The sequence below is a fragment of the Salmo salar genome, chromosome 09 (genome assembly GCF_965601325.2).
Source record: "Salmo salar chromosome 09, fSalSal1, whole genome shotgun sequence".
NCBI classification, from domain to species: domain Eukaryota; kingdom Metazoa; phylum Chordata; class Actinopteri; order Salmoniformes; family Salmonidae; genus Salmo; species Salmo salar.
Genome location: NC_138299.1, coordinates 116,714,696 through 116,738,320, shown reverse-complemented (window position 1 = coordinate 116,738,320; position 23,625 = coordinate 116,714,696). Strand labels below are relative to the sequence as shown.

Sequence of the window (23,625 nt, the reverse complement as noted above, 5' to 3'; positions counted from 1 at the left end):
GCTCCCAAAGATGAACCATACTTGTGGAGGTCTACAATTTTGTTTTTGAGGTCTTGGCTTTCTTTTGATTTTCCCATGATGTCAAGCAACGAGGCACTGAGTGTGAAGGTAGGCCTTGAAATACATCCACAGGTACACCTTCAAATTGACTCAAATGATGTCAATTAGCCTATCTAAAGTTTCTAAGCCATGACGTCATTTTCTGGAATTTTCCAAGCAGTTTAAAGGCACAGTCAACTTAGTGTATATAAACTTCTGACCTACTGGAATTGTGAATTATAAGTAAAATAATCTGTCTGTAAACAATTGTTGGAAAAATGACTTGTGTCATGCACAAAGTAGTCCTAACCAACTTGCCAAAACTATAGTTTGTTAACAAGAAGTTTGTGGAGTGGTTGAAAAACGAGTTTTAGTGACTCCAACCTAAGTGCATGTAAACTTCTGACTTCAACTGTAAATGCCTTCGAGGCAAGCAACACTGAAGCATGTTCTCGACGACTGTGTGATAATGCTCTCGGTAGACGATGTTAGCAAGACCTTTAAACAGGTCAACATTCACAAAGCCACAGGGCCAGACAGATTACCAGGATGTGTACTCAAAGCATTTGCGGACCAACTGACAAGTGTCTTCACTGACATTTTCAACCTCTCCCTGACCGAGTCTGTAATACCTACATGTTTCAAGCAGACCCTGTGCCCAAGGAAGCGACGGTAACCTGCCTAAATGATTATCGCCCCGTAGCACTCATGTCGGCAGCCGTGAAGTGCTTTGAAAGGCTGGTCATAGCGCACATCAACAGCATCCTCCCGGATACCCTAGACCCAGTTCAATTCGCATACCACCCAAACAGATCCACAGATGACACAATCTTAATCGCACTCCACACTGCCCGTTCCCACCTGGACAAAAGGAACACCTATGTGAGAATGCTGTTCGTTGACTACAGCTGAGTGTTCAACACCATAGTGCCCACAAAGCTCATCACTAAGCTAAGGACCCTGGGACTAAACACCTCCCTCTGCAACTGGATCCTGGACTTCCTGACGGGCCGGCCCCAGGTGGTAAGCGTAGGCAACAACACATCTGTTACGCTGATCCTCAACACTGGGGCCCCTCAGGGGTGTGTACTTAGTCCCCTCCTGTACTCCCTGTTCACCAACGATTGCATCGCCAAACACGACTCCAACACCATCATTAGGTTTGCTGACAACACAACAGTGGTAGGCCTGATCACCGACAACGATGAGACAGCTTATAGGGAGGCGGTCAGAGACCTGGCAGTGTGGTGCCAGGACAACAACCTCTCCCTCAATGTGAGCAAGACAAAGAAGCTGATCATGGACTACAGGAAAAGGCGGTCCAAACATGCCCCATTAACATTGTCGGGGCTGTAGTGGAGCGGATCAAGAGTTTCAAGTTCCTTGGTATCCACATCACCAACGAACTATCATGGTCCAAACACACCGAGACAGTCGTGAAGAGGGCACGACGACACCTTTTCCCCCTCAGGAGACTGAAAAGATTTGGCATGGGTCCCCAGATCCTCGCTCTCGTGTGGCTCAGTTGGTAGAGCATGGTGTTTGCAACGCCAGGGTTGTGGGTTCGATACCCACGGGGGACCAGTACGGAAAAAAAAATATGAAATGTATTCACTACTTACTGTAAGTCGCTATGGATAAGAGCGTCTGCTAAATGACTAAAATGTAAATGTAATCCTCAAAAAGTTTTACATCTGCACCATTGAGAGCATCCTGACCGGTTGCATCACCGTCTAGTATGGTAATTACTCGGCATCTGACCATGAGACACTACAGAGGATAGTGCGTACTGCCCAGTCACTGGGGCCAAGCTTCCTGCCATCCAGGACCTATATACTAGGCGGTGTCAGAGGAAAGCCCCAAAAATTGTCAAAGTCTCCAGTCACCAAAGTCACAGACTGTTTTTTTTCTCTGCTCCCACACGGCAAGCGGTACCGGACAACCAACTCTAGGACCAAAAGGCTCCTTAACAGCTTCTAACCCCAAGCCATAAGACTGCTGAACAATGAATCAAATGATTCACATTGACACCCCCCCTCGCCCCACAAATTTGTTTTTTACACTGTCTGTCGTTCTGCCCCTGAACAAGGCAGTTAACCCACTGTTCCTCGGAAGGCCGTCATTGTAAATAAGAACTGACTTGCCTAGTTAAATAAATGTAAAAAAAAAAAATGGGTATATTAATTGTTCATTCTTAAAACAAAAGATTTGCAGGGAAATGTTTTAATTATATACAAAATGTACAGGAGCTCTCTGCCAAAGTGACCTCATGGCACCATGGCAACCACAGAATTAGCATTAGCCTCAAGCATCACTATTATCATTAGCGTCTTGCATCTTTAGCATTAGCCTCTTCCATCACTAGTATTAGCCTCTTGCATTATTAGCATTACCCTCAGTACTAATTTCTTCATACTGTGCTGTCTGTTGAAAATGATGCAGGTGAATAACCATGAACTTACCTTACAGGTGAATGCAGGGCCCATGGCCTATGCCCGAGCTTTCCTGGAAGAGAAAAATGCCAAGAAATACCCTGACAACCAAGTGAAACTGCTCAAGGAGATTTTCAGGTATTCTTCACAACACTTTTCATGACCTGGATCAAAGAAAATACCTTTATGCACCACTTAGCAGATGCTTTTATCCAAAAAGTACATTTTTAGTATGTGTATGTGACCCCTGTGGGAATTGGATCTACGACCTTGGTGTTGCTAGAGCCACGCTCTTACCAACTGCGCCACACATAGATCGATGATGCATTTGATACATCTTAAGCAAAAGGGTTGGGGTCAAGATAACTAGAACCCAGAGTTTTTCCAGATCAGGTCACATGGTCAGGACAGGGAAAACTCTTGGCCCTTACAGTGCCCTAACAATCTCTGTCTGGCCCTGCAGGCAGTTTGCGGAGGCGTGCGGCCAGGCGCTGGACGTCAACGAGCGGCTGATCAAGGAGGACCAGCTGGAGTACCAGGAGGAGATGAGGGCCCACTACAGGGACATGCTCACCGAGCTCTCCACTGTCATGAACGAGCAGGTCTGTGGAGCCGCCCAGAAAACATAGAAACTGCTGTTTCTTTAGAGAACAGGCTGTATGCATCAAATGTCTCAAAACAGGAGTGCTAACCCCCCTTTGTCATCTTATTCATTGTGATGTTAATAAAAAATAAAAAAAAGACCCTATATCAGAACTCGTATTGTGAGAAACTTGATACATGCGGCCATTGGGCTGCATGTATCAAGCCTAGCTACTTACAGTACTAACCTTCATACTCATCTTATCAATGTTTTTGTTCACTTTCGTGTGGTACACTCTTTTGAATCCGTCATTACTTGCTCTGATATCATTGTTTCATTATTTATTTTTACGCATTATATTTTTCTGGACTAACCAGAGTTTTGTCTCTTGGTCTCATCTCTTTGTGTTGTTCTCTTTGTTCATTTGTTCTCTTTCATTGGATCTCAGCTGCATATACACATCCTCTCATTCAGTTTCTGCGCCTCTCTTTCTAACATCTGCCTCACTATCATTTCTAAGACTGGTACGTCACACAATTCCCCCTCCCCCCACACACACACTTTTTGTGTGATTCTTTTTGTGTGATTTGAAACATGAAATTACTATCTATGTCTCTCCTCCATGCCAAGATCCCTCACACAAGACCACCAGGAACAGAACGACACAGCGCCTTCTGAGCAGCCAGCAGGCATGCTGGAATCTGCCAATGCCCAGGAGGACACGTTTCCCCAAAATGGCTCCTGATGACAGACGTCGTTCTTCCTCCTGCCAGGAATTATACAGGAAGGAGCAGGGGACTGGAACTGACTTTATGGGACCTGGAAAAAAGGGAATTGGATGGGGAAGTCCAGAAGTCTGTAGACTTTGGTTGCGGTAGTCTGGAGTTGTGGTTGTATGGCGTCCCGGTAGTCTGCAGTCCTGGTGATGATGATGATGATGTCCAGTAGACCAGGCTGCTGTACCGTTACTTTGTTTTGTTTTTATCCATGTTTTCACTTCCCTGCCGACCGTCTCATCTCCTTACTCTGTACACATACACACACAGACAACACACGCCTTCTCTCCCCAGCCCCGTCCCTTTAGACAATGGTGACCTTAATAATGAGCTCGAAGTGCGTTCAACAGAGCAAACGTTTGGTTGTAATTCTGGCCACAACCATGTCGATCATAATTTGTCCATATTCTGTTGGTTATCTTTATGCCGCAAATGTATGCCACCTGTGTGGTTGTCACTTCCAAATGGTATTGTAAAATGACAATTCAAGGAATTCTATAAAGGAAATTTGGGTCACATTCAGTAGTCAAACATTGTTGAATGTTGCAGATAGAAATAGCATGAATACAGCCTACATGATTACTTCTTCTATAAGGCCGAGAGACATGTTTGTTCCACATCATTTATTTCTATCAGAATGTTCCACATCGTTGTGTCCTGCTGAACAGATTGACATGTAGCCTAATTCTTATTTGATTAAACACACCTCTAGTTCCTGTTTGAATGTAGAACAACTCCGCATAGCTACTTTGTATCCTAACATTATGGAATTCCCAGCTTACAAATTTTCAAATGGAAATTTTATGTTTTATAACATTTGTATTATTGATAATGTTGTTATTATTTACTGTACTGTTTTAAATTGTAAATAAGAATTAATATTTAAAAAATATATGATTTTTTGTTTGGCTAAATAAAAAAAAGAATGAACAAACTAAAGTTTTATGTATAACATTTAAATAAAATTTGTTAACGTCCATAAACCACAGGGTAAGTGCCCATTTCTCTCTAGAAATATGTTTCTTTACATACCGGTACAAACATACATAGGGGCTACATATATGCATATATAGGGACTGTTCCTTATTCCCCTTTGAGAATAACAGTTGAACTCCAATACTATGCAATTACTGAAGTTACTATGTAACAATGTGTCAATACAATGTTACTAGAGTAATTACAGTGTTAATGCACAGGTATAAGACCAACTTAATGCAATAAGTCTGGCTGCACAAAAATAATAAACTGATATGAAGCAAAGAGAAATTATATAAAGAATGATATTAAAAAGCTTTAGAGCACCTTAAATGACATTTTGGGCAAAAAGGCAAACTCAGCTCCATCATTCATTGAATAAGATGGCTCATTTATCACAAAAAAAATACTGATATTGCCACTACTTTAATAATTTTTTCATTGGCATGATTAGCAAACTTAGGCATGACATACCAAAAACAAATTCTGAATCTACACATCCATGCATAACTGACTAAATTATGAAAGACACGCATTGTAATTTTGAATTCCGTAAAGTGAGTGTGGAAGAGGTGAATAATTCTTGTTGGGGTCTGTCAACAATGACAAGCCACCTGGGTCTGACAACTTGGATGGAAAATTACTGAGGATGATAGCGGATGATATTGTCACACTTATTTTCCAGCTAAGCCTACAGGAAAGTGTGTGACCTCAGGCCTGGAGGGAAGCAAAAGTCATTCTGCTACCGAAGAATAGCAAAGCACCCTTTACTGGCTCAAACAGTCGACCAATCAGCTTGTTACCAACCCTTTAGTAGTGCTATTTCACAGTAAACAAATTAACAACAGATTTTCAGCACGCTTATAGGGAAGGGCATTTAACATGTATGACACTTACACAAATGACTGATGATTGGCTGAGAGAAATTGAAAATAAAAAGATTGTAGGAGCTGTTTTGTTAGACTTCAGTGTGGCTTTTGACATTATCGATCATAATCTGCTGCTGGAAAAACGTATAGTACCAGTCAAAGGTTTGGACACACCTACTCATTCAAGGGTTTTTCTTTATTTAGTTTTGATGTCTTCACTATTATTCTGCAATGTAGAAAATAGTAAAAATAAAGAAAAACCCTGGATTGAGTAGGTCTGTCCAAGCTTTTGACTGGTACTGTATGTGTTATGGGTTTACATCCTCTGCTATTTTGTGGATCGAGAGTTACCCGTCTAACATAACACAGAGGGTTCTTTTATGGAAGCCTCTCCAACATAATCCAGGTAGTCAGGCATTCCCCGGGGAAGCTGTCTAGGCCCCTTCATTTTTTCAATCTTTACTAATAACCTGCCACTGACTCAGAGTAAAGCCTGAGGGTCTATGTACGTCAGCTTCCACAGCAAGTGAAATCACTATCACTTAACAAAAAGCTGCAGTCAGTTTCAGAATGGGTGGAAAGAAATAAGTTAGTCCTAAATATTTCAAAAACTAAAAGCATTGTATTTGGGACAAATCATTCACAAACCCTAAACCTCAACTAAAACTTGTAATGAATAATGTGGAAATTTAGCAAGTTGAGGAGACTTCACTGCTTGGAGTAACCCTGGATTGTAAAACTATCATGGTCAAAACATATTGATGCAACAGTAGCTAAGTTGGGGAGAGGTCTGTCCATAATAAAGCACTGCTCTGCCTTCTTAACAACACTATCAACAAGGCAGGTCCTACAGGACCTAGTTTTTTTCGCACCTGGACTACTCTGTAGTCGTGTGGTCAGGTGCCACAAAATAATTATAATTACAATTGGCCCAGAACAGGGCAGCACGGCTGGTCCTTAAATGTACACGGACAGCTAACATTAATAATATGCATGTCAGTTTCTCCTGGCTCAAAGTAGAGGAGAGATTGAATTCATCACTACTTTTTTTTTAGAGAAGTATTGACATGTTGAATGCACCGTTCTGTCTGTTTAAACTACTAGCACACAGCTCGGACACCCATGCATACCCCACAAAACTTGCCACCAGAACTCTGTTCACAGTCCCCAAGTCCAGAACAGACTATGGGAGGTGTACAGTACTACATAGATCCATGACTACATGTAACTCTATTCCACATCAAGTAACTCATGTAAGCAGTAAAATCTGAGGCACATACACATTCATACACGCACACATGATAACATACGCAGTAAACACACACGTACACATTGATTTTGTGTTGTAGAGTGTAATGTGTTGTGAAATGTATTGTAATGTTTTACAAATGTTATATAACTGCCTTCATTTTGATGGACCTCAGGAAGAGTAGCTAATGGAGATCCTTAATAAATACAAATACAAAGTATTACAGTACCACAATTACAGTAAAGCTAAACTTTAGGTTTAGTCAAGCAAGAAGTTAGTCGTGATGTACCCAATGCATTTACAAGCCCACCTTCCCTACCTCGCTCCCTCACACCCTCCCTCCTTCTCTCATTCGTTCTCTCCTTCACCACCACCTCCTTTCTGATCTCACCTCAGAATGGGGTTCTTCATTCGGCCAACGGTCATTTGCATTCACAACATTATCAGAGGCAACACATTCTGTCCTGTTGTTCTGTGAGAATGAGAGGAGGACTGAGCCAGCTGCGCTCTCCCAGCTGTGCCGCTGCCTGCTCCGCTCCTCGACTGTGTCCCGTATGGCAGCCTATTCCATATAAAGTGCACTAATTTTGACTCTGGTCAAAAGTAGTGCACTATAATAGGGTGCCATTTGGGACAACCCCCTCATTTCCTTTTCGTTGAGTGTGTGAGGAGACAGGGCCGCACCGTCATTATACAGTAGATAATTGCAGGGCCTTCACCTATATCAATGGAGGGATGTGTGTGAAGTGGGGAGCGTGTGATCAGAAAACCTCCTTTTATGCTATCTGACTGCTTGAGCCTCTGAGAAACAAGACAACAATGAGGTTTCTCTCTCTCTGCTCTCTCTCCCAGTTCTCTCTCTCTTCTCTCTCTGACACACTTTCTCACTCTTTCTCACTCTCTCTTATCCGCACGGCTGCTGCAGGAACAACACTACAAATCTATTCTGCTCACTGAACAGAACAGGTCAGGAAGAATTGGGTTGGGATTTGACTGAACAATTCACACGTAGCTGAACATTGATGACAATTAGCAGTGTTAAAAAATGCCTCCAGAAAACATTAGCTATCCAAGGTCCTCTTTCTCCAATGCCCCTTTTTTCATAGGTCTGAGTGCTGGAGAAGAGGGACTGTATTGTATTGTGATGCAGAGGAAGAGGCGCTGTTAGCTTGCTGGATGTCAGACTGACCTGGAGGAATGGATGTGCTGCAGAGTTCTCACTGACCTTTCATTGAGAGAGGAAGAGAGGACACTGTGAATTCAGGTGTGTGTGTGCGTGTGAGTGGGTGTGTACTCTGTCTCTCTAGATGTGTCCCAAATGGCATCCTATTCCCACCCTATTGGCCCGGGTCAAAAGTAGTGCCCTAAATAGGGGATAGGGGGCCATTTGTCTCTGTCAAAGGAACAACCACTCTTTCGCTTCCTGATGGTTAGGGGAGAGTGGGGTAAGTTGAGCCAAAGGGATAAGTTGAGCCACCCTTGTTTCTAGGAAACCATACACAAAATGTAGAATTTTACCAAATATTTAGGAAGAGGTGATAATTTCATGGTCTGTGAAGGAAGAAACCACATGGAAAAAGTGGTGTAGGGATCTTAATTTGATCACCCTGTTCCAGGATAACTTTTCTGCAATGCCTTACGAACAATACACTGAACAAAAATATAAACGCAACATGTAAACTGTTGGTCCCATGTTTCATGTGCTGAAATAAAAGATCCCCGAAATGTTCCATACACAAAAAGCTTATTTCTCTCAACTTTTGAGCACAAATTTGTTTACATCCCTGTTAGTGAGCATTTATCCTTTGCCAAGATAATCCATCCACCTGACTTGTGTGGCATATCAATAAGCTGATTAAACAGCATGATTATTATACAGGTTCACCTTGTGCTGGGGACAATAAAAGGCCACTCTAAAATGTGCAGTTTTGTCACACAACGCAATGCCACAGATGTCTCAAATTTTGAGAGATCATGCAATTGGCATGCTGACTGCAGGTATGTCCATCAGAGCGGTTGCCAGATAATTTCATGTTAATTTCTCTACCATTAGCCACCTTCAAAGTCATTTTAGAGAATTTGGCAGTACGTCCAACCGGCCTCACATCCGCAGACCACGTGAACCACGCCAGCTCAGGACCTCCACATCCAGCTTCTTCACCAGTGGGATCATCTGAGACCAGCCACCCAGACAGCTGAGGACACTGTGGGTTTACACAACCGAAGGATTTATGCCCAAAATGTCATAAAACCGTCTCAAGGAAGCTCATCTGCATGCTCGTCGTCCTCACCAGGGTCTTGACCTGACTGCAGTTTGGCGTCGTACCCGACTTCAGTGCGCAAATGCTCACCTTTGATGGCCACTGGCATGCTGGAGAAGTGTGCTCTTCACAGATGAATTCTGGTTTCAACTGTACCAGGCAGATGGCAGACAGTGTATTGTTTGGGCGAGCGGTTTGCTGATGTCAATGTTTGAACTGAGTGCCCCATGGTGGCGGTGGGGTTATGGTATGGGCAGTGCCCTGTCTGGAACTGTGAGGAGTAACAGCGTAACCTACTGTTGTTACCATGACGAAGACCAAAGCCAGCCGGGAGTACCATTGAGGACAGTGGTGTCTCTCTGTCACAGGTGAAGGATCTTTTAAACGAACAGAAAGAGTTCTACAAGCAGTTGTTACAACAACAACAAAATAGCTTCAAGTGTTTTATCCAAATACTGGTGGAGTCAACTAATGAAAGAATGCATGACCTGACCAGAGAGGTCCAGGACCTGAAGAAGAGTTTGCAGTTCTCCCCAGGTCAGCTCGATGAGTCTAAACAGGAGAACGGCAAGATGACAGCAATCTGTAAGTCATTGAGAGAAGATGTCAGTTCTGTATGTAAATCCATGATAACAATGACGGAGAAATCAGAATATCACGAGGGACAATCAAGGTGGAACAACATGGTTGTGGACGGAATTGCAGAATCTCCCCATGAGACTTGGACTGAGTCTGAGGACAAAGTGAGGGAAATGATCTCAGAGAAACTAAAAATGGACCACAGGAAGATTGATTTGGAGCGTGCCCACAGGACTGGAAAACCCACCACCGGCCCAGGTGACAGGCCCAGTCCGATAGTGGTCAAGTTCCTGAGGTTCAAGGACAAGGTAGCTGTTCTGGAAAGAACCAAGAACTTGAGAGGAACGTATATCTTCGTCAACGAGAACTATCCTGAAGCTGTGCGCCAGAAGAGGAAATAACTTATCCCAGCCATGAAAGCTGCCAGAGCGCGTGGGGACATTGCTTACATCCGCTAGGACAGACTCATTGTCCACCCTCCCTCCCGAAAGCCTGGAAGGGATGAGAGAGCCAAGCCTATGGGTTCGTAGTTTAACCCCAGCAGCACACACACACACACACACACACTTACACACTTACACACACCCACCAATTAATGGACTGCTGAATGAATATTCTTTTCTCTTGCTTTGTTTGCTCTTTTCCATATTATGTCTATCTCTGATAAGCTACCCAGGAAAGGGCTGAAAATAGCCCATATTAATATATGTAGCCTTAGAAATAAGGTTCATGAAATCAATAACTTGCTAACATCAAATAGCGTTCATATACTGGCCATTTCTGAGACTCACTTAGATAATTCATTTGATGATACAGCAGTAGCAATACAAGGATATAACATCTATAGAAGAGACAGGAATGCTTACAGGGGAAGTGTTGCTGTATACACTGCATTAGGAAAGTATTCGGACCCGTTCACTTTTTACAGCCTTATTCTAAAATGGATTAAATCGTTTTTTTTCCTCAAAAATCTACACACAATACCCCATAATGACAAAGCAAAAACAGGTTATTAGAAATGTGTGCCAAAGATTAAATAAGTAACTGAAATATCACATTTACATAAGTATTCAGACCCTTTACTCAGAACATTGTTGAAGCTACAGCCTCGAGTCTTCTTGGGTATGACGCTACAAGCTTGGCACACCTGTATGTGGGGAGTTTCTCCCGTTCTTCTCTGCAGATCCTCTAAAGCTCTGTCAGGTTGGGACGCGTCGCAGCACAGCTATTTTCAGGTCACTCCAAAGATGTTCGATCAGGTTCAAGTCCAGGCTCTGGCTGGGCGACTCAAGGACATTGAGACTTGTCCCGAAGCCACTCCTGTGTTGTCTTGGCTGTCTGCTTAGGGTCGTTGTCCTGTTGGAAGGTGACCTTCGCCCAAGTTTGAGGTCCTGAGTACTCTGGAGCAGGTTTTCATCAAGGAACTCTCAGTACTTTGCTCTGTTCATCTTTCCCCCTTTTACTGAGGAGTGGCTTCCGTTTTCCCTAATTGCTCAGTTTGGTCGGGCGGGCCAGCTCTAAGAAGAGTCTTGGTGGTTTCAAACTTCTTCCATTTAAGAATAATGGAGGCCACTGTGTTCTTGTGACCTTCAATGCTGCATAATTGTTGTTGGTACCCTTCCCTATATCTGTGCCTCAACACAATCCTGTCTCAGAGCTCTACAAACAATTCCTTCAACCTCAAGGCTTGGTTTTTGCTCTGACATGCACTCTCAACTATGGGACCTTATATAGACAGGTGTGTGCCATTCCAAATCTTGTCCAATCAATTTAATTTACCAGTGTCCTGGACTCCAATCAAGTGGTAGAAACATTTCAAGGATGATCAACAGGAAGCACCTGAACTCAATTTCAAGTCTCATAGCGAAGGGTCTGAATACTTATGTAAATAAGGTATTTCTGTTTTAATTTTTAATAAATGTTAATAAAACATTTCTAAAAACCTGTTTTTGCTTCGTCATTATGGGGTAGTGTGTGTAGATTGATAAAAACAAATAATATTTAATACATTTTAGAATAAGGCTGTAACGTAACAAAAATGTGGGAAAAGTCAAGGGGTCTGAATACTTTCCCGAATGCGCTGTATTCAGAGCCATGTCCCTCTAATGTTTAGAGAAGATCTCATATCAAATGTTATTGAAGTGTGGTGGTTGCAGGTTCACCTGGCACATCTGAAGCCTTTTCCTTTGGAGTGTTGCTATAGGCCACCAAGTGCTAACAGTCTGTATCTAAATAATATGTGTGAAATGTTTGATAGTGTATGTAATGTAAACAGAGAGGTCTACTTTCTTGGGGACCTGAATATTGACTGGTTTTCATCAAGCTGTCCGCTCAAGAGGAAGCTTCTCACTGTAACCAGTGCCTGTAATCTAGTTCAGGTTATTAATCAACCTACCAGGGTGTTAACAAACACTACAGGAACAAGATCATCCACATGTATTGATCATATTTTTACTAATACTTTAGAACTCTGTTCTAAAGCTTTATTCGTACCCATTGGATGCAGTGATCACAATATAGTGGCTATATCCAAGTAAGCCAACGTTCCAAAAACTGGGCTTAAAATAGTGTATAAGAGATCATAAAAAGGATTTTGCTGTGACTCTTATGTGGATGTTAAAAATATTTTTGGGTCTGATGTGATTAATAAGGAGCATCTAGATGCTGCACTTGATACATTTATGGAATTTTGATCTTCCAATTATTGATAAACATGCACCTGTTATGAAACTTACTGTTAGAACTGTTAAGGCTCCATGGATTGGTAAGAAATGTATAAACTGTATGACTGAAAGAGATGGGGCAAAAGGAGTGACTAATAAGTCTGGCTGCACATCTGACAGGCCGACTTACTGCAAATTGAGAAATTATGTGACTAAACTCAACAAAAAGAAGAAGAAATTGTTATCGATCAATAATGACAGACATCCTGGCATTGACAACTTAAATGGAAAGCTACTGAGGATGATAGCTGACTCTATAGCCACTCCTATCTGTCATATCTTTAATCTGAGCCTAAAGGAAAGTCTTTGTCCTCAGGCATGGAGGGAAGCAAAAGTCTTTCCGCTACCCAAGAGTCGTAAAGCTGCCATTACTGGTTCTAACAGCTAGGGTTGTAAAGGGTTGTAAACTTTCCAGTACATTTCCATGGGAAGTTAAGCTCGGAATTTTGCTAAAATTCATCAAAAAAGTTAGCTTATATCAGTGAACCTTTTTTGTGGGATACACTTAAGGCAACTCTAGGTCTTGTGGAATATTTTGGTTAAACTATCCCCAATTCAATGGAATTGCAACCCTCTGCATGCACAGTGCATTCTTCCATCACATGTGCAGTGAACTCTTCCATCACATGTACAGCTGATTCTCAAGATCTTGCACACTATTACACTGTCTGAGCCAAGGATTACATGCTTTCTAGTCAGTTTTGATTACAATACTGGGTGGGGTGAATATATTTTATGACATACATTATTTTTTGTTAACTAGTAAATAGTAGCCTACAGCAAAGTGTGTTTAAATAATTTCTAACTTGTTAACAATTTCTGCTAGTTAGTTTTTGCTACCATGTGGGTTTTAGCTTGCTTGAGCCTGCTAACTGAGGAGTGTTAATTCACCTGTTTCCATACATGCTTCATTTTAAAACATTTATCTAACAATGGAGTTGTTTAATCTAACTGCTTAACTATTTATCTCTACATGAAATTGTATGTTTTTTCTAATCTTTACAGGAAAACGCTACGGGCACTATCTGATGTGTGGAGACATTTCACTGCAGCTAATGTAGAAGGGAAAGCTGTAAATATTTGCAAATACTGTGCCAAATCATATGTGAAGAATGCAACAAAGATGCAGAATCATCTGGCCAAGTGCATAAAGTTCCCTCAGCGCTCACAACAAGCAACCTCTGACAAAAGTCCCTCTACTTCTACTCAAGGTGAAAATGATGAATCAGACACCTTATTGATAACAACAGCTCATGGTCCTCCTGGAATCAGAAGTTCCTCAATGGAGGAACGTAGTCAGAGAAATGCTGATGAATGTCTTGCTCGAGCTGTGTATGCAACTGGTTCACCTCTGATGCTCACAGGCAATGTGTATTGGAAGAGATTTCTGAATGTTCTTCACCCAGCATACACCCCTCCAACCAGACATGCTTTATCTACTCATTTGCTGGATGCAGAGTTCAAGTGAAGGTCAAGCAAATCATAGAGAAAGCAGTCTGTATTGCAATCAACTCTGATGGGTGGTCGAATGTTCGTGGGCAAGGAATAATTAACTACATTATCTCCACCCCTCAACCAGTATTCTACAAGAGCACAGACACAGACAAGAGCAGGGACAACAGACATATCGGTCTCTACATTTCAGATGAACTGAAGGCAGTCATCAATGACCTTGGACCACAGAAGGTATTTGCACTGGTGACAGACAATGCTGCGAACATGAAGGCTGTTTGGTCTAAAGTGGAGGAGTCCTACCCTCACATCACACCCATTGGCTGTGCTGCTTATGCATTGAATCTGCTCAAGGACATCTTGGCACTGAAAACAATGGATACACTGTACAAGAGAGCCAAGGAAATGGTAAGGTGTGTGAAGGGTCATCAAGTTATAGCAGCAATCTACCTCACCAAGCAAAGTGAGAAGAATAAGAGCACCACATTGAAGCTGCCCAGCAACACCCGTTGGGGTGGTGGTGTCATCATGTTTGACAGTTTCTGGAGGGGAAGGAGTCTCTCCAAGAAATGGCCATATCACAGTCTGCCGATATGGACAGCCCCATCAAGAGGATCCTCCTAGATTATGTATTTTGGGAGAGAGTGGTAAGCAGCTTGATACTCCTGAAACCTATAGCAGTAGCCATTGCACCGATTGAGTGAGACAATGCCATCCTTTCTGACTCTGCCATCCTGTTCAGACCCTGTTCAGACTCTACTTGCAGATGTAAGAGAAGAAATCCGTACTGCCCTGTCCACTTCACTGTTGCTCCAAGCAGAGAAAACTGCAGTTCTGAAATAGATCAAAAAGCATGAAGACTTCTGCCTGAAGCCCATACATGCCACAGCGTACATTTCAGACCCCAAGTATAAAGTCATTTTCTCTGAGGTAGGCATGTCTGACATCCTCACAGGTCCCAGTGTCTGCTCCCAATCCCCCCTCGAACTCATCTCCTGGCACACCTATATAGAGGGAAACACCAAGCCAATTAATGGGCCCAGCTGTGTACTAATTGGCTTTACACTGAGTACCGATCCCATGAGGAGGGTTCTGTCGCGTCGTCTTCCTCCGGCTGTTCACTGAACCCTCACAATATCTTTGTTAGAAAGAATACTATATTTCCCTTGACGGAGTGACACTGAATGTAAAAAATGGCTCAACTTACCCCACTCTCCCCTACTGATTGGCTGACAAGTTGGCATAAGAAAGTCAGTGTACTTGTATAGTCTCTTCTCACAGCCGCTGGAGTGTGCGGAGCGCCCTGAGTCTGGCAATACTTTCCATGTGTGAAAGTGGAAAAATAATATGATGTATAAAATCTTTGAGCTGAAGTGATTTGGACACTTTTCCTCCTTTGCTGTGTTTGTCTCTATTGACCTATTTTCCTTTGAAAGGGACATTTTTCGGAGTCCAGTTTGATTTGGGCGGTGATGGGCAGCAGTCTTAAGGAAAGCTGTGCACTGTGAATGTCAGCTTTCCCATTGTCTGATGTCAGATTGCGTCACTCCTACGCAACGCTTGTCCCTCAGACGGCTTGTCGCGCTATCTGACGTAAGACAATGAGGTTTTCCATAAATCCCGTTTGGAGGATTCCTAGATTTCCTGCTTAATCCCTCAAGATTTCAGTAATATTCCAACAGGGATATTCCAACCCTACCCCTTATATCGTATGCAGACTCTATAGACTGGTTTCTCAGACATAGTCAAGCCTAGTCCTGGACTAAAAAGCATATTCAATGGAGAATCCCTATTGAGCGTGCTATTGCAGGACTAGATTTAGGGCTAGATTTAATCTCGCGGAAGATCCACGTTAAAATGTATGGACATTTCCTAAATATGGTGGTGGATCTTTGATGTTAAGGGGCTATTTTTCTTCCACTGGTCCTGGGGCCCTTGTTACAGTCAATGACATCATGAGCTTTACCCAGTACCATGACATTTTAGCTAAAGACATGGTTGCTGCTGCCAGGAGACTGAAACTTGGCCACAAGTGGATCTTCCAGCAAGAAAATAACCCCAAAATCCACAAAGAAATGGTTAATTGACCAAAAATCAACATTTTGCAATGGCCATCTCAGTCTCCATACTTGAACCCCATAGAAAACTTTTTAGACCTGACTATACTTATTAAGTATATTTCAGTGATGTGTCCTGGAGAGACAGGGGGAGGTGGTAGAGGGGATGGGGGGGCAGTCTCTCTGAAGTTAGCTTTCTGATTGATTTCCACTTCAAAGTAGAACAAAGTCAGAGACCACATTCAATTAGGACTGAGCCATTCTGGAGAGATATGTGAGAGCCCAAAGGCCCAATCCATTGCTCTCTCTCTCTGTATTTCTCCTGTACTGTCTTTCCTCGCTCCACACCTAATCACATTGTTAAAGGACTTAAAACATGTGTTTGAAGCTTGTTGAATGAACTCGTATTAGAATGATCTAAATATAACTACAAAGATGAAAAAGGGTGTAGATTAAGTGTGTGTGTGCGTGCGTGCGATATTAACTCAGGCCAGGATTTAATCTGACCATGTTCTGTCGTCGTGCTTTGTCGATGCACTATTTAAAGGTCATTTAAAATTCAATTAAGCTGACATATGGAGTGGTTACTGTGAATGTTTCCTTTGATTCTCTCTCTTTCTTTCTCTGTATGTATGTGGGTTTGATACTGTGTCGCTCTCGTCTGTCTGTCTCGTCTGTCTGTCTGTCTGTCTGTCTGCCTGCCTGCCTGCCTGCCTGCCTGACTGCCTGCCTGCCTGCCTGCCTGCCTGCCTTTCTTTCTGTCCTTTCGTCTATTTGTCTGTCTCTGTCAATGTTTGCCAGGCTCAAAGGGAAGATAAGGATCATCATTAGGGATGTCATCACTGCATCGGTGTGCCAGGCTCTTAAAAAATTCATCCACCAGACTAATACTTCAACAAGAATATGAAGATGAGTCCTCAATTATTCAGTGGTCATCTCTATTTGTTGTGTGGGCTCATTTCCGGAGCAATGCTTTAATCCAAGAGAGGGTGAACTGGAGTCTTGAAACAAACTATGTCTGAAGACATGTAATGTGTCTGAATGTGATACACCTAGCTATTATTGGAATTTTACTTTTAAATTAGAAACTCTTCATTTTCGATTATCTATGATACAGTAGCATTTAGTCTTAAAGTAACAGTCCTAGACTGGAATTAGGGTGCCATTTGGGACACAGGCCTAATATTTTCCATCTCGCTGGAAGTATAATTACTGCCCATGGAAAGGCGAGGAGCAGAGTGCCTCTTTACTTATTAATGGTAAGCCTCGTGCTCGAGCAGCACACATGAAAACAGGGTTAAGTGTCCCCGTGGCTTAGCGATAAGGGCCCTGAGTGGGGTGGATGGAGGTAGAGAGAGGCTGAAATGAATCATAGGGGTGTCACAAAATCCTTCCCTCCCTTCCACCCCTCCTTGTCTCCTGTGTCCATAGGTCTGAGTGGCAGTCAGTCAGTCTGTGTAAAAGCGATTGGGTTTCTCTCCCACACAGACAGGCTCATGTATGATTCACACACTGGCCTGGACTCTGCAGGCACAGGCAGGGGGTTTGATTGCTCTGAGCCAGCAGAATCCAAGAACTGGGTTGAATCCAAGAACTGTGTTGAATCCCAAATGGCACCCTATTCTATGGGCCCTGGTCAAAAGTAGTGCACTATATAGAGAATAGGGTGCCATTTGGGATGCAACCGTGGCTGGTAAACTAACTAACGATCATATTCATGAAAATCATTATACTGCTAAGTGTGACTGGTGTAGTAGTACTTTGTCTGACACAATATGTTGTTTTGCACAATTTCAGTACTGCATGATTTTTGTGTTATATGGTTTGTTACCATCGTTAAACCTAAATGTGTCTTGTAATGATCAATAGATAAATCAAATGAGCAGTTACCATGGTCATGATTTCTCACTGGTTGTTTGAGCTACTGACCACATGACCTGCATTACAATACCTGACCACACAACTTCTATCACTGCACGGGGAAACCGTGATTCAGAGACTATGCATATTAGTGTAATTACCTGTAATTTTCTCCTTTGTGTGTTTTGCAGTGTGCTTTTATTTGATGTTTATCACCAGGATTTGTTTTCTTGTTTTTATCAAAAGCCCAGTTTAATTTTGTATATATTTTGGCGTACGCTGTCTGTAATCATTGGGCTGACCCCTGACCCATGGCTTTATATAGTTGGGACATGAATATTCAAAGGCCAGGACCATAGAACTGAACTATCAGTACAACATAATAGAACATCATAAGAACGCCCCTGGCCCATACATGGACCCTAATTACACTCACCTGATAGCACAGCCTCTGATTAGATGATTGGATGCTACTTACTTTCATTGCTGGGTTTTGTTTTGACCAAACATGGCCAATCAATTTAGGCCAATTGCTATAATTCCATTATCTTGATTGTAAAAAAAAAAGCTAAAGTAAATAAGAGAAGAGAAGAAAAGGGAGAGATTGTGAACATTTTGGACCAGCGGCTGATTTGATAGTGTCACAGCTGTTTGAAGGATCGGACCAAAATGCAGCGTGTTTGTGGTTCCACATATTTATTAAACGTGAAACTGAATGCAATACACTTAAATACTTCAAAACACAAAAACAACAAACCGTGATGCAGAGAAGAAAACACACTACTCAAAATATAACAACCCACAAAACAGGAAGCGAAAACTCCCCTACTTAAATATGATCTCTAATCAGAGGCAATGAGGATCAGCTGCCTCCAATCAGAGATCAACCCCAAACAATCCCAACATTGAAATAGAAAAACTAGAACTTAAACTTAGAAATAGAAAACATAGAACAACCAAAAACACCCCCTGTCACGCCCTGCCCAACTCTACTATAGAAAATGACATCTTACTAGGGTCAGGACGTGACAGATAGAGATTTGATATTTAACCAGGTAGGCCAGTTGAGAACAAGTTCTCATTTACAACTGCGACCTGGCCAAGATAAAGCAAAGCAATGCGACACAATCAACAACACAGAGTTACACATGACATAAACAAACGTACAGTCAATAACACAATAGAAAAAGTCTATATACAGTGTGTGCAAATGGCGTGAGGAGGTAAGGCAATAAATAGGCCATAGTAGCGAAGTAATTACAATTTAGCAAATTAACACTGGTGATAGATGTGCAGATAATGATGTGCAAGTAGAAATACTGGTGTGCAAAAGAGCAAAAAAGTAAATAAAAACAATATGGGGATGAGGTAGGTAGATTGGATGGGCTATTTACAGATGGGCTGTGTACAGCTGCAGCGATCGGTAAGCTGCTCAGATAGCTGTGCTTAAAGTTAGTGAGGGAGATATAAGTCTCCAACTTCAGCGATTTTTGCAATTCGTTCCAGTCATTGGCAGCAGAGAACTGGAAGGAAAGGCGGCCAAAAGAGTTGTAGGCTTTTGGGATGACCAGTGAGATATACCTGCTGGAGCACGTGCTACGGGTGGGTGTTGTTATGGTGACCAGTGAGCTGAGATAAGGCGGAGCATTACCTAGCAAAGACTTATAGATGACCTGGAGCCCGTTGGTCTGGCGATGAATATGTAGCGAGGGCCAGCCAACGAGAGCATACAGGTCGCAGTGATGGGTGGTATATGGGGCTTTGGTGACAAAACGGATGGTACTGTGATAGACTGTGAGTGAAGGAGGCTTTGTTGCGAAATAGGAAGCCGATTTTAGACTTAATTTTGGATTGGAGATGTTTAATATGAGTCTGGAAGAACAGTTTACAGTCTAGCCAGACACCTAGGTATTTATAGTTGTCCACATATTCTAAGTCAGAACCGTCCAGAGTAGTGATGCTAGTCGGGCGGGCGGGTGCGGGCAGCGATTGTTTGAAAAGCATGCATTTAGTTTTACTGGCGTTTAAGAGCAGTTAGAGGCCACGGAAGGAGTGTTATATGGCATTGAAACTCGTTTGGAGGTTTGTTAACAAAGTGTCCAAAGAAGGGCCAGATGTATACAGAATGGTGTCATCTGCATAGAGGTGGGGTCGAAAGCCTTGGCCAGGTCAATGAAGACGGCTGCACAGTACTGTCTTTTATCGATGGCGGTTATGATATTGTTTAGTACCTTGAGCGTGGCTGAGGTGCACCCGTGACCAGCTCGGAAACTGGATTGCACAGCGGAGAAGGTACGGTGGGATTCAAAATGGTCAGTGATCTGTTTGTTAACTTGGCTTTCGAAGACTTTAGAAAGGGAGGGCAAGATGGACATTTGCCTGTAACAGTTTGGGTCTAGAGTGTCTCCCCCTTTGAAGAGGGGGATGGCCGCGGCAGCTTTCCAATCTTTAGGGATCTCGGACGATACGAAAGAGAGGTTGAAAAGACTGGTAATAAGGGTTGCAACAATGGCGGCAGATAATTTTAGACGAGAGGGTCCAGATTGTCTAGCCCAGCTTATTTGTACGGGTCCAGGTTTTGCAGCTCTTTCAGAACATTTGCTATCTGGATTTGGGTGAAGGAGAAGCTGGGGAGGCTTGGGAGGCTTGGGCAAGTAGCTGCTGGGGGTGCGGAGCAGTTAGAGGCCACGGAAGGTAGCTGCGGGGCGTTTAAGAGCAGTTAGAGGCCACGGAAGGAGTGTTTTATGGCATTGAAGCTCGTTTGGAGGTTTGTTAACACAGTGTCCAAAGAAGGGCCAGATGTATACAGAATGGTGTCATCTGCATAGAGCTGAAGTCGAAAGCCTTGGCCAGGTCAATGAAGACGGCTGCACAGTACTGTCCTTTATCGATGGCGGTTATGATATTGTTTAGTACCTTGAGCGTGGCTGAGGTGCACCCATGACCAGCTGGGTAGACTTGGGCAAGTAGCTGCGGGGGGTGCGGAGCTGTTGGCCGGGGTTGGGGTAGCCAGGTGGAAAGCATGGCCAGCCATAGAGAAATGCTTATAGAAATGCTCGATTATCGTGGATTTATCGGTGGTGACATTTATCGGTGGTTTCCTAGCCTCAGTGCAGTGGGCAGCTGGGAAGAGGTGCTCTTATTCTCCATGGACTTTACAGTGTCCAAAACTTTCTGGAGTTAGAGCTACAGGATGCAAATTTCTGTTTGAAAAAGCTAGCCTTTGCTTTTCTAACTGACTGCGTTTATTGGTTCCTGACTTCCCTGAAAAGTTGCATATCGCGGGGACTATTCGATGCTTGTGCAGTCCGCCACAGGATGTTTTTGTGCTGGTCGAGGGCAGTCAGGTCTGGAGTGAACCAAGGGCTTTATCTGTTCTTAGTTCTACATTTTTTGAAAGGGGCATGCTTATTTAAGATGGTGAGGAAATTACTTTTAAAGAACGACCAGGCATCCTCTGCTGACGGGTTGAGGTCAATATTCTTCCAGGATACCCGGGCCAGGTCGATTAGAAAGGCCTGCTCGCAGAAGTGTTTTAGGGAGCGCTTGACAGTGATGAGGGGTGGTCGTTAGAACGCGGACCCATAGCAGATGCAGGCAGTGATCGCTGAGATCCTGGTTGAAAACAGCAGAGGTGTATTTGGAGGGCAAGTTGGTCAGGATAATATCTGTGAGGGTGCCCATTGTTTACGGATTTAGGGTTGTGCCTGGTGGGTTCCTTGATAATTTGTGTGAGATTAAGGGCATCTATCTTAGATTGTAGGACTGCTGGGGTGTTAAGCATGGGGGGCAATCAATTCACATATGGTGTCCAGGGCACAGCTGGGAGCTGGGGGGGGTCTATAACAGGCGGCAACAGTGAGAGACTTATTTCTGGAGAGATACATTTTTTAAATTAGAAGCTCGAACTGTTTGGGCAAAGACCTGGAAAGTTCTGTTAAACTTTGCAGGCTATCTCTGCAGTAGATTGCAACTCCTCCCGCTTTGGCAGTTCTATCTTGATGGAAAATGTTGTAGTTGGGGATGGAAATCTCAGAATTTATGGTGGCCTTCCTAAGCCAGGATTCAGACACGGCAAGAACAGAGTTGGCGGAGTGTGCTAAAGCAGTGAGTAAAACAAACTTAGGGAGGAGGCTTCTGATGTTAACATGCAAGAAAACAAGGCTTTTACGGTTACAGAAGTCAACAAATGAGAGCACCTGGAGACACGCAGGGCCCGGGTTAACCTCCACATCACCCGAGGAACAGAGGAGGAGTAGGATAAGGGTACGGCTAAAGGCTATCAAAACTGGTCGTCTAGTGCGTTGGGGACAGAGGAGCAGATTTCTGGGCGTGGTAGGATAGATTCAGGGCAAAATGTACAGACAGGGGTATGGTAGGGTGCGGGTACAGTGGCGGTAAACCTAGGCATTGAGTGACGATAAGAGAGGTTGCATCTCTGGACGTACTAGTTACAGTGGGGCAAAAAAGTATTTAGTCAGCCACCAATTGTGCAAGTTCTCCCACCTAAAAAGATGAGAGAGGCCTGTAATTTATCATCATAGGTACACTTCAACTATGACAGACAAAATGAGAAGAAAAAAAATCCAGAAAATCATATTGTAGGATTTTTAATGAATTTATTTGCAAATTATGGTGGAAAATAAGTATTTGGTGAATAACAAAAGTTTATCTCAATACTTTGTTATATACCCTTTGTTGGCAATGACACAGGTCAAACGTTTTCTGTAAGTCTTCACAAGGTTTTCACACACTGTTGCTGGTATTTTGGCCCATTCCTCCATGCAGATCTCCTCTAGAGCAGTGATGTTTTGGGGCTGTCGCTGGGCAACACGGACTTTCAACTCCCTGCAAAGATTTTCTATGGGGTTGAGATCTGGAGACTGGCTAGGCCACTCCAGGACCTTGAAATGCTTCTTACGAAGCCACTCCTTCGTTGCCCGGACGGTGTGTTTGGGATCATTGTCATGCTGAAAGACCCAGCCACGTTTCATCTTCAATGCCCTTGCTGATGGAAGGAGGTTTTCACTCAAAATCTCATGATACATGGCCCCATTCATTCTTTCCTTTACACGGATCAGTCGTCCTGGTCCCTTTGCAGAAAAACAGCCCCAAAGCATGATGTTTCCACCCCCATGCTTCACAGTAGGTATGGTGTTCTTTGGATGCAACTCAGCATTCTTTGTCCTCCAAACACGACGAGTTGAGTTTTTACCAAAAAGTTCTATTTTGGTTTCATTTGACCTTATGACATTCTCCCAATCCTCTTCTGGATCATCCAAATGCTCTCTAGCAAACTTCAGACGGGCCTGGACATGTACTGACTTAAGCAGGGGGACACGTCTGGCACTGCAGGATTTGAGTCCCTGGCGGCGTAGTGTGTTACTGATGGTAGGCTTTGTTACTTTGGTCCCAGCTCTCTGCAGGTCATTCACTAGGTCCCCCCGTGTGGTTCTGGGATTTTTGCTCACCGTTCTTGTGATCATTTTGACCCCACGGGGTGAGATCTTGCGTGGAGCCCCAGATCGAGGGAGATTATCAGTGGTCTTGTATGTCTTCCATTTCCTAATAATTGCTCCCACAGTTGATTTCTTCAAACCAAGCTGCTTACCTATTGCAGATTCAGTCTTCCCAGCCTGGTGCAGGTCTACAATTTTGTTTCTGGTGTCCTTTGACAGCTCTTTGGTCTTGGCCATAGTGGAGTTTGGAGTGTGACTGTTTGAGGTTGTGGACAGGTGTCTTTTATACTGATAACAAGTTCAAACAGGTG

The 23,625-nt window shown here is 43.2% G+C and overlaps 1 protein-coding gene across 6 annotated transcripts in view; it reads left to right on the top strand.

The window, feature by feature from the left end:
- dock10 (dedicator of cytokinesis 10) overlaps positions 1–3,977 on the top strand; it is a 180,947-nt gene extending 176,970 nt beyond the window's left edge. For all 6 annotated transcript variants that reach the window (XM_082956145.1, XM_082956144.1, XM_082956148.1 and 3 more), the window contains 3 exons: positions 2,509–2,609; positions 2,935–3,073; positions 3,685–3,977. In XM_082956145.1, the coding sequence (XP_082812271.1) occupies positions 2,509–2,609; positions 2,935–3,073; positions 3,685–3,732 (288 nt within the window). In that variant the 3' untranslated portion in view covers positions 3,733–3,977. The remainder of the gene's footprint in view (positions 1–2,508; positions 2,610–2,934; positions 3,074–3,684) is intronic.
- The last annotated feature ends 19,648 nt before the right edge of the window (positions 3,978–23,625 follow it).